Source organism: Myripristis murdjan, chromosome 17 (assembly GCF_902150065.1).
Source record: "Myripristis murdjan chromosome 17, fMyrMur1.1, whole genome shotgun sequence".
NCBI classification, from domain to species: Eukaryota; Metazoa; Chordata; class Actinopteri; order Holocentriformes; family Holocentridae; genus Myripristis; species Myripristis murdjan.
Window position 1 is genome coordinate 33,385,267 of NC_043996.1, and position 12,261 is coordinate 33,397,527.

Here is a 12,261-nt window from a genome sequence, read left to right on the forward strand (position 1 = left end):
ATGTCATATTAATATTAATATGAACAGTTGTCGTGTGCATGGCCTGCCAGGTTGTTGCTGAGGTTTAATCAAACAGTCAACTGTCTTGTGTGTTAGCATGCTAACTAGCCAGCAGGCCATGTGTGCTAATCAGTTGTTCCCTGAAAGTCCTCAGTTTGTTAGAAAGTAAATACTGAAATATGAATATGAATATGAAGTCGTCGTGTTGAAAGCTGAGGCTGTAGTTCAGTCTGGATTAAATCTTGAAGCTCTGGCTGTGGTTTAGTCTGGATTAAGTTTTTGTCATGGCCTCAGTTCCTGTGTGACGAGCGGATACAGGCAGATTTTTGGAGCCGGGATTAAATTACATGTCCAGAGCAGTAAGTTCATCAGAAACATATTCATACAGACAGCTAACTGGTCAGTCAAAACTAGCTCATCAAACTATAACGAAAAATATTGATTTAGCAGATTTTCAAAATTCAAGTTACAGTTCCTGCAGTGTTAATTTAATAATCTAAAATGTCCAAACTAAACTGTAAACTAGGTCAGCCTGGATTAGTCAGAAACTAGTTCAGTCTGGATTAAATCTGCATGTGGAGGTTTTTGTCATGGACTCAGCTCCTGTGTGAATGTCGGATACAAGCTGATTTTTGGAGCCGGGATTAAACTGCACGTCCAGACCAGTGAGTTCATCACAAACATGTTTAAGTTGGGATTTATCACGTAGCTCATCCGACTGTACAGAAAAGTGTTTTGGTAGAGGTCATTGTCAGTGTTCAGATTACAGTTCCTGCAGTGTTAATCTCATAATCTGAACTGTCCGACCTGATCAGGTGAGCTGAGACTCACGACCTGATGGTGAAAGACGTAAAATCTGAAATCTGGATTATATGTTTTTCTGCACGTTTTTCTGTTTTATTTTGTGATCGATATAGTTCTCAAACCATCATGGTGGTAAAACTTGACAGGACAGGTAAGTACAGATAAGTCACCCTGCTCATTTCCCAAAACTACAAATTATTATTGTTATATTGTCAAATTGTTATTTTATTCCAACAAAGTGAGCAGATTTTCCTGTGTCACTGTCCAGGAACTCAAACACTGATCCTTTAATCTCTGAGGTTAGAAAACACTGAACCGGCTGCCTAACTCTGAATTTGTTGTTTCATCAAAAACAAAACAAAACAAACAAACAAACAAAAAAAGAGAACTGTCCGGCCGTCGCTGTGAGATGAACTCAGTAACTCCTTCCTGTTTTTGTGCTGTGGCGGCCGGCTGTGTGAACGCTGACGCTTACAAAATCATCTTTGGAGTTGGAATCAAATTAATCGTTCAAACAAGTGAGTTTTTGATAAAACAGACACATGCACACAGGGCAGTCATTTACAGTTTATTTATTAGATATCTGATTTTTTAAATATTAAATTTAATCATAACGACGAGTTGTCTGCAGAAAAAAGTACCCCAAAAAAGTCTGTACGTTTTAGTGACAGTTAACGTTTCCGACAGGCTGCAATATGATAACTGATGTAAATCAAAGCCTGATAATGATAATAATTTATACTGACGGCAAAGCAGTTGGCCCAAACTAACAAACTGGAGCTGCAGAAGAGACGGAAAACAACACCAGACTAACCATCAGTCGTGTTTCTCATGAGAACTAAAATACTGAAAATATGACACAACAAAAATGTATTATTTTACTGAATATTTTCAAATACACAACTAATGTGAGCTACGACGGCTGCTTCACTGGACGGTGTCGCTGAGGTTTTTGACAGCCGGTCTGATGTTGTGTGAACAGCAACAACTTCAAACTGACATTCGGTTCCGGAGTCAAAGTCTCTGTGCTGACAAGTAGGTGCCTTCTCTACTTAATCCAAAAGATTTTTTGACCAAACTTAAACACTGGCCTGAAAATGACTTAAAACTTTATTTCCAGCAAACCTGCAGTGATATTGTAGTTATAGTACAAACCGAAGTACAAACAAAAGTCAAAATGAGTCTCGAGGCTGCTACTGAACATTAAATTTAGAAAATTAAATCCCTTTTGAAAATGATCACTAATCTTAAGATGTGTTCAGATATGTTGAATAAGAAGCAACCACCATTTAGCACCGGCTATAAAATGTCACAACAGGAATGGTCATCTTAAATTGTTTAACATTTATTAACATTTGTTAACATCTTAAAAACCTGTGAACTGAAAAAGAGAAGTGGCGATTTGGCGGTGGTTTTCCTCGCAGAGCGTTTTTGCTGCCAGATGAACGGCTGTGTGAATGTCAACAGGATCGTATTTGGATCTGGAATTAAATTAAACGTCCTGACACGTGAGTGCTCGACTGAACTGCCGTTTATGTTTAAACTGTAAATCCGCTGCTGAAACAAGTAATGTCCCATGTCGTGATGTTTCTTCAATATAGTTTTAAACACAAATGTCTTTCTTCATCTCATCATGACAAACTGCGAAACAGAGAGAGGCTTTTAATCGCTGCCTCAAATCCAAAACCATTATTATATATGATCGCTTCTGCAAATAAAGTCACTCAATACTGATTTAACCTGATTTACAATGATTTTACATTTTAGAATAACAGTTAAACTAGTCTGCATCAGATGTGGATATGGAACAAAAGTCGTTTTGATGCATAAGTTAAAAAGTTGACATTCACTTTACTGAACACAGTGGTTTGTTAATATTGAAGAAACATTTTGTAAACGAGTGTTTGCTGTGCAGCCTGAAAGCCACTTTTATTTTATTATTGTTTTCTTATATATCCAACTCTAATTAATCCCAGCGAGGTTAAAATGTCATTTCTAAGAGAGGCCTGGATCAGACAGCAGCTTCCCGATCAAAGTTAGAACACCTAGCAAAAATCCCACCGTGGGTTTGTAGTGGCCATAAGGTCAGAAACAGTCGAGTGTCGTCTGCAAACTGGATAACGAAAAGGACAACTTGCTGATTGTGTCAAAAACCCTTTGAAGTAAACTTCTCACTGTGATGAAAACAAACAAACAAACAAACAAACAAACAGAGCAGTCAGTGAGTCAGCTGTCAGGCGCTGCTGGGCGTTTTCGCTGCCACACCAAATGCTGTGTGAACAACAACAACGTCAGGCTCATGTTTGGATCTGGATCTAAACTTGTCATCCAGTCAAGTAAGTGCCAGACTCCCTTCGAGATAAAATTCTCTAAAACACATAAAATACTTTGTGTGTCTTCTCTGCAGGGTCATGTCATGTTTGGTCATCATGATCCATCAGCTAAACTGACCCAAGATTTAACTGCACCCCGCCGTCTGGAAACAAAAAAACACATCTGATGGTTAGCAAAATATCAAAGCTTTTGCCTTATTATCTTTGCAAAATTCAAACTTATGACAAGCGTGTTAATTTGATTTGATTTATTTGATCGTTCATCAACCAAAATGCTCCTTACTGCACCTCAAAAACAATCGAGGATAAAAAACAAAAAAAGTCACTTGTTTCCGTCATGGTCCTCAAAGTCCAGACAGCATCAGGCGTGACTGCCATCAATTCAGGCAGCAATTCATTAAAAAAAACAAAAAAACAAAACAAAAAACAACAGTCCATATCATAGAATCTGTAGCACATAATAACCCAACTTATAACTGGTGTTACAACATCAGTCATAAAAAACAAAAACACAAACTCTCAAAAAAAAAAAAAAAAAAGCCTGAAAAACTTGAAGTCGTCCTTCAGTTTCTTTTCCTCTTTACAATGCAGACATGGTTGGTGGCTTTAAACTTTAAAACTAAACCTCGATAATTGGTTTCTTGTGGCTGAACTTGGCTCTTGCAGCGATTTTTGTGATCCAGCAGTTTGTTGTGTGAAAAACGACGACGCAGCCCTGATGTCGTTTAAACTATCTTTACATAAATTTTCATTTCCAGTGAAATCACCGCACACTGAGCAGCGTAGCAACCTTATCTTGATATTTAATGACTGACACCTCAAATTTGGCGACAGATTTGTAATTTTTCCCAATCCTAACAAACTCTCATGAAGTTTAAACATAACCAGCAGGTTGAACTCTGCAGCGCGGAGCTTTGAGGAAAGGCCTCAGAGAACGGCAGCTGTTTGGACAACCGGGGAAATCACAGTGGAACAGCGACTGCAGGAAGAACAGACACTTTCAGTCCTTTAGTTTTATTCTCTGAGTGTGAAACTGGAAAAAAAAAAAAATCAAATTACTGGATTACATGAGAGAAAACAAAGGATTTCGTCCAGCCTGCAGTTTCCAGATAAATCACATGTTTTCGTCGTGTTATCGTAGATTCAGAGGCAGGCAGACACGGTTTAGGACAGTTTGTGTGTTTCTGGTGAGCAGCAGTTGGGTAGACTGTGTGTTTTCAGTGTTTTCTAGTTTCCATGTTCCCTGGTTCTAACAAAGGACCTCTTGTCAGCGCACCTTTTTACATTTTACAGGCCTGTTGAATTTTGCAGATTGTGACTTTAGTTCCATAACAGTCCCTGAAGACAGAGCTGCTCTGGAGGCAGAAATAATCTCACTGGTCGAGTTGAACCTCAAAAACTGAAAATTAGTTTACTTAGCCAGTTAGCATCGCTGACCTCCACAGGCCAGACCAGCCCAGCTATCGGTTAGCTAGTTAGCTTGTCTGCTCACTCTCCAACATCATGAATGTCATGATGAATGAATGAATGAATGAATGAAATAACAAAGTCGTTACATTTATATTTTTATTTAAAGTGTTTATTTATCATATTTACTTTATTCATTATAGCTCCTTTTTTTCTGCACAACTTTGCCAACCAGCTAACTCGTACGTTCGTTGACTCCGCCCACTGAGGTTTAACTGGATTGATGTGTTTATTTGTGACTCTTACAAATACTTAACTAAAACCACAGTCTGTGTACATTTTGCTGGGAAGGCCTGAACATCACGAGCTTGTGATGTTAGTGTCCTTTTATTTCACACCATGTTGTAAGTTTGCTCTGAAACTGCCTGCTTCTTCTTCTTCTGTTGATTCCAAACCAAGCTGCAAAGTAAATCGCATCACTTCCTGTGCAGCAGGAGGGGGCGACTCGGCGGCGGGTTGTGAGCGGGATATGAGCAACACTGAGACGTTTGGAAATGTCCCGGCTTCTTCTCTGAAGCTCATGAGGTTTCTGTCTGCTTCTGTTTTTCAGGTGAATCGTCTGAGCCGTCCTACTACAGGCTGAGTGGACAAGATGAAAAAGGGAAAAACATCTCGGCCTGCCTGGCCAGCGACTTCAGCGACTTCAACACCACTAGAGACAGTGTGCTGTTCAATGGGACGGAGGCGACCCGGATGGAGGGAGACCGTTTCTACAGCCAGGTGGCGCTGTACAAGCCAGAGGACGGGCAGGATTGCCCGGAAAGTAAGTGTCACTGACAACGTAAAGCAGCTCAGATGTACGCTGCCTAACACCTGACTACACCTTTACAACACAGTCACACGCTCAGGTCGTCAAATACCGCAGCAAATATCACTTTTTAAGGTTACGAAGGTTTGGTTTAGGCATGAAAACAGAAACTGGACACAAAAGGTGTCGCTGCAAACGGGAATCAAACTCACGTCTCGTTCAACACCCCCCCAACCTCCCGTCCTCATGGCCGCCATCACCACGTCTGACGCTGAAGGGGGCGTGGCCAAGCTGCGGTATTTGATGACCAGAGAATGAGAATGGACTGATCTTTCATAAAACGAATAATCCCAAATGTTTATTCATTAAACATTGGCCTGAAAATAATAATAATAATAATAATAATAATAACAATTCCCAGTTTCCACTCGGGGATAAATGAGGTCTCTGATTCTGATTTTGATTCTGAATCTGAATCTGAATGTAATCATATCCTGCCTCTGCGTTAAAAACACGGAGGCATTACAGAGGAAGATAGAAAATGAATAGAAAAGGAAAAACTGTGAGGCTGCCGGGCCGAGCTCCTCTAACCTGCAGCTGTTTTTCTTCCAGCATCTGGACCCGGCTGTGGCGGTGGACTCTTCAGCCCAGGTGTGTATTCAGTCTTCATGTAGCAGCTGGCTGCAGTGTGTGTGTGTGTGTGTGTGTGTGTACTTAATGCTGTGTTTGTGTGTGTGCAGACGTGGGGGTGAACACCGTGTCCTTCATCGTGCTCGGCCTCAGGCTCCTCCTCCTGAAGACCATCGTCTTCAACGTCCTGATGACCCTGCGGCTTTGGATCAGTTAGAGTGAGCACACACACCTCTCTCCTCACACACACACACACACCTCTCTCCTCACACACACACACCTCCCTCCTCACACACACCTCTCTCTCCTCACACACACCTCTCTCTCCTCACACACACACCTCTCTCCTCACACACCTCCCTCCTCACACACACACACACACACACCTCTCTCCTCACACACACACACACACACACCTCTCTCCTCACACACACACACCTCTGTCCTCACACACACCTCTCTCCGCACACACACCTCTCTCCTCACACACACACCTCTCTCCTCACACACACACCTCTCTCCACACACACACCTCTCTCTCCTCACACACACACACACACACACACACACACACACCTGAGCACGTTCACCTGGTTTCTGTCAGAACTGGGAAAAAAGGCAAATGAGTGAATCAGCAAGAAATGACCTGAAAATGAGCAAAAATAAAAGTAAACGTCAAAACAAAACAAAAAAAAAAACAAAAAACAACGAGCTAAGAACTAGGAAATGAAGCCATAAAAAGGGTCTTGTTATAATAATTACAATTATTGAATTATAAGGCCTTTTTGTCCTTTCTTCCAATATTTTTCTCTGTTTTTTTCTTTTGTGTTTCTCACAAACATTTGACAAGCGTTCGGTCCACCCCGCTCTCACACGGTTTCTGAACAGACGACTTCAAACTCGTCACATTTCCTCGGATACAAGAAATGTCTTTTGAATCTCTTTGGATTTGTCCCCCAGGAGGTTTTTTATGTCCTTATTTCTGTGGATTTGGAGCGAGGCATCATGGAGTCCCCGTCCTGCAGGGTTAGAAACTCAAACTAAATTTCCCGAGCGATGACGACGTCACGATGTCACGCCACATGAATGAATGAATGAATGAACCTCCTGCTTTCCTACGTCAGAGGAGTGTTTTTTTTTTTTTTCTTCTTTTTTTGCGTGGTCACCTGCATCGTCACGGCGACGGGAGCGACAGCCTCAGTAATCGCTCACATTTCCCAGATTTAGCGTCGGTGCAGAGTACGTATCCAGACTGTTCACACACACGGACAGAGTGACTGTGCAGAATATATTCACAATATTATTCTGTCATCCATATTTTAACAAACTGTTAACCCTTTGAAAGCCAGGAGCCCTTTGGGAAACTCTTTATTTCACCCTCCAAAGAAAAAAAAACTTTATTTCTTTTTATTTTTTTAATTTCTTGGCATAATTTTCTTGTCATTTAATTTTGAATATATTGTTAAAATAATTACAAACATATTCTGTATTTATGTATTTTGCTGATTTTCTGGTAATTTCTCGGTCAAACAAAATGAGTTCTGACGTTTCTGGCTGAAAGAAACCAGGAGGAGTTTGCTCACGTTCACTGCTCATCAATAACATATAGCCAATAGATGTTATTGATCTCTTTGCTCATAACACACTCATACTGTCAGCAATGTATGTTTCTATAAACCGAGAAGGGTTTATATTCTATTTTCTTGTATTTAATATGAAACCTGAAACCTGATCATTGTATTATGCAGATAAAATGATAAAACACCCTGATGCAAAAGCAGCGGGGGAGAAAAAAACTTGAAGGGTGTGTGTGTGTGTGTGTGCGTGTGTGTGTGTGTGTGTGTTTGATCATGTGAGAGAAGCAGTATTCAGAGTAATTTATGTTTGATGTTTTCTCTTGCAGACGCAGCAGGACGCCGCAGCGTCGGGACGTCGGGACGTCCTGCAGCCTGTCGGACGCTCCCCGTGTGCCAGAGCCCGGCTCGGGCTTTAAATCATGAATGAGTTTTCTATTTGTTCTTTGTTTTTTTTTGATCATTTTATCATTTTATCATTGGATCATTTCCACTGCAGTGTCTCTGTCCTGTAAATATCCCGGCTCCATGTCCCCGTCCCGTCCCTCATGTGTCTCTCAGCGCTCTGGAAAATTCTGAAAACATCAATAAAGGAAAAGAAAACTGAGTGAAGCAGCGAGTGTGTGTTTGTTTCTCCTCGTCCTCCTAAAGCCTGGAAACCCTGAGCAGCATCACTGTTCACACACACCGCTCACACACTGCTCACACACACTGTTCATACACACTGCTCACACACACTGTTCATACACACTGCTCACACACACTGTTCATACACACTGCTCACACACACTGTTCACACACACTGTTCATACACACTGCTCACACACACTGTTCATACACACTGCTCACACACTGCTCACACACACTGCTCACACACTGCTCACACACTGTTCATACACACTGCTCACACACACTGCTCACACACTGCTCACACACTGTTCACACACACTGCTCACACACACTGTTCATACACACTGCTCACACACACTGCTCACACACTGCTCACACACTGCTCACACACTGTTCACACACACTGCTCACACACACTGCTCACACACTGTTCACACACACACTGCTCACACACTGTTCACACACACTGCTCACACACTGCTCACACACTGCTCACACACTGTTCACACACACTGCTCACACACACTGCTCACACACTGTTCACACACACACTGCTCACACACTGTTCACACACACTGCTCACACACTGCTCACACACTGCTCACACACTGTTCACACACACTGCTCACACACACTGCTCACACACTGCTCACACACTGCTCACACACACTGCTCACACACTGCTCACACACTGTTCATACACACTGCTCACACACACTGCTCACACACTGCTCACACACTGTTCACACACACTGCTCACACACACTGTTCATACACACTGCTCACACACACTGCTCACACACTGCTCACACACTGCTCACACACTGTTCACACACACTGCTCACACACACTGCTCACACACTGCTCACACACACTGTTCACACACACACTGCTCACACACACTGCTCACACACACTGCTCACACACACTGCTCACACACTGCTCACACACACTGCTCACACACACTGCTCACACACTGCTCACACACTGTTCATACACACTGCTCACACACTGCTCACACACTGTTCACACACACTGCTCACACACTGCTCACACACTGCTCACACACACTGCTGACCAGCGTCTGCAGGAAACTGGTAAATGAATAGAAAAAAAGCAGAGAGAGAGAAGTAACTACAAAATTATATTTATCACAAATAGAGAAAAATGTCCAAACTTTTCTTTCTTTCTTTCTTTCAATTTTTTTTTTTAAATTTTCAAGACTTATTGGTTGCTTAGTTTCTGGCCATTTCCTTATTTTTTTTTGTTTTACGTGAAATTCCAGGTTATTGTAAATTATTACTAATTTCTTGCTAATTTCTGGGTCATTTCTTGTGAAGTTGCTCGTTGCCTTTTTGAAAGAAATCAAATGAATCAGCTGAGGTTTCAGAGACAGAGAGGTAAAGAGCAGAATGAAGAGATGAATCCTTTGACCTCTCTCTCTCTCTCTCTGTCTCTCTCTCTCTCTCTCTGTCTGTCTCTCTCTTTGTCACGACACTTTTCAAGAATCATTCGATTTTATTCGTCTCAGATGTTGCAGAACAACACAAACCAAACTATGAAACCAATAAAACCAACATTAAAAAGTGACATAAACACGGGCACAGCAGTGACAGTCGACACCAAACATCTACAACATAATATAATATAATAAATTATGGACACAGTAAATAAATGAATAAGAAAGCCCACAGGCTGGCTCAGTATCTTTTCATCAGGGAATCAAGAGGAATGGATGAGAAAGTGTGTGCTCTAGGTTTTTGGGGTTTTTTTTGTTTTTTTTTTCAGGTGAAAGGGGAAATTCTTCCTCTGAGGTTTTAATTTCATTCCATTTTAATAAAATGGGTGTTTGTGGCCCCTGTCCCACGTGGCTCAGCTGATCTGCTGTTATTCAGCCTCACAGGTTTTCTCTCTCTCTGCTAAAGAACGACAGAGAAAACAAAAACAAAGCGGACGATCATGTGGCTGAGCCGGCCGGCCTCAGCTCTCACACCAGCAGCACTTTCTCAAAAACTCAGAGCTTTGAAGAGTTCCTGAGAACACCAGTTTGTGATTCAACACGTTCCTCCAAACTGAGCCTGATCCACGCAGAACACAACAGAACAGAAAAGAACAAGAAAGAACCAGAACAGTCATCATGGTTAGAGTGCAGCAACAAAACACACAGACTGATAGATAGATAGATAGATAGATAGATAGATAGATAGATTTTCCTTCATTGTCAGTCAGGTTTGACGTGTTTCAGGCAGCAGCAGCTCACAGAACATGACAGGAAACTGCAGACGTTCCCATCAGATCACAGTCACAGAGAACCTGAGGACAGACGTCAAGACACGTTCTTCATTTAACTTTAGAACCGACTGACTGTCTCTCTGTTAGAGCGTGGAACCCTGTGTCTCTGTAAGAACGGGGAACCCTGTCTCTCTGTTAGAGCGTGGAACCGTGTGTCTCTGTTAGAAGGTGTAACCCTAGTTCTCTGTTAGAACATGGAACCCTGTCTCTCTATTAGAAGGAGAACCCTGTGTCTCTGGTTCCACAGCAGCAGTGGACCCATACGCAAATCTGATATATGGCCATATATGAACATATATTTTAAATAACAGGACATATAAGTTCACATATTTGGACATATATTTCAGGATATGTGTGCAAATATGTAATGTAAATATTTGGTCTCTGACATAAGGTAACATATATGTGCATATACTGGATTGCAATATTTATTTTCCACATATTTTAAGAACTTTAAGTGTGAATATGTGGCAGATGTATTTGTTTTGCACATATATAATGCAATTATGTATACATACATGCATTGTATATTTGGATCCTTAATATGATTAACAGTATATGACAATCATATATTAACAGTTATGCAATAGAAATATATTTGCCATATATGTGTATATATGGAAGAATATATGGAACATATTTGAAAGTGGCCATTTTTACTATATTTTAAAATATATTTGTCATATATGCCTATATACTTATCATATATGTATGAGACATACATGGACATATATACTTAATATGTAGTTTACATATATGGCCGTATATCAGATTTGGGTATGGGGAGAACCTGGCCATGTCAGAGAGCCTCGGGATGTTCTTCATAAGGTTCTCCACAGCTCGTTCTCCAGCCTCCGAGCAGATTCTCCGTTCAGATTTTAGCGTTGTGTGACCACGTGGCAGAACAGCACAAATAAAAAAATGAGAGCAGGGTTTGTTCACTTGAACCAAAAGGCCCGAGACGACAGAGAACAGAACCAAAACTGAGAGAACCAAACATGAAACCTGCAGAAATCAGCGAGCAGGGCCGTTTTGCTCGCTGTGAGGAAAAAGTTCATCACAGCGAACGAAGCAGGATGTGCAGAAGGACGTGTTTTATCGTTTGGATCTGAACGTCTCCTCTGCAGACTCTGCGGAGGCTTTCTGCTTTTTGATGAAGATGTTTTGCAGAATGAGTCGGTTTGGAGGAATGAGTCAGATCGGCTGAGACAAACTGAAATGTCAGCGTGGGCGTCAGGGAGTCGAGTCGAAAAATGACTCCACATGTAACCGAAAGTCACCAGCTCGCTTTGTGTTTTAAACTCTGTCGTTAAATATTATCACCTAAAAATGTGGAAAAATGTTTTCATACACGACTCCACTCTGCAGACACCAGTCACTGTTTCCTACACACCCTGAAGCAGCCATGGGACATCTGTCAGCATTTAGACTGTATTGTTTTTCTTTTTCCTTCTGTCATTATCCAAATAAAAAGAGAATTAACCCTCCTATTATGTTTGGGGTCAATTTGACCCCAGTCAGTGTTTAACGTCTCTAAATAAATGATTAACATCATTTTTTTTTTTGCTTCATATTGAATGAGTTTTCCTAATGTAATGGGCACTACCGGGTAAACATGAAATTCACATGATGATATCTTTTCAATGTCCTGTACACACTTTGTAACGCATCGGTTATTAATAACAAAAATCTGTACTTAGAAATAATATAAAGCCATTAAAAGGAACCCCGACTATGATGACTTGTAGGCCTTAATAAACCACGATTGTTCTCTTATACTTGA

General features: G+C 41.2%; 1 gene segment (V, D, J or C); it reads left to right on the plus strand.

The window, feature by feature from the left end:
* The first annotated feature begins 4,722 nt into the window (after positions 1–4,722).
* LOC115375477 (T-cell receptor alpha chain C region-like) lies at positions 4,723–8,163 on the plus strand. The segment is given in 5 exon segments: positions 4,723–4,948; positions 5,155–5,367; positions 5,965–6,003; positions 6,093–6,200; positions 7,886–8,163. Coding segments are annotated over 4 exon segments (390 nt in total).
* Positions 8,164–12,261: the final 4,098 nt, after the last annotated feature.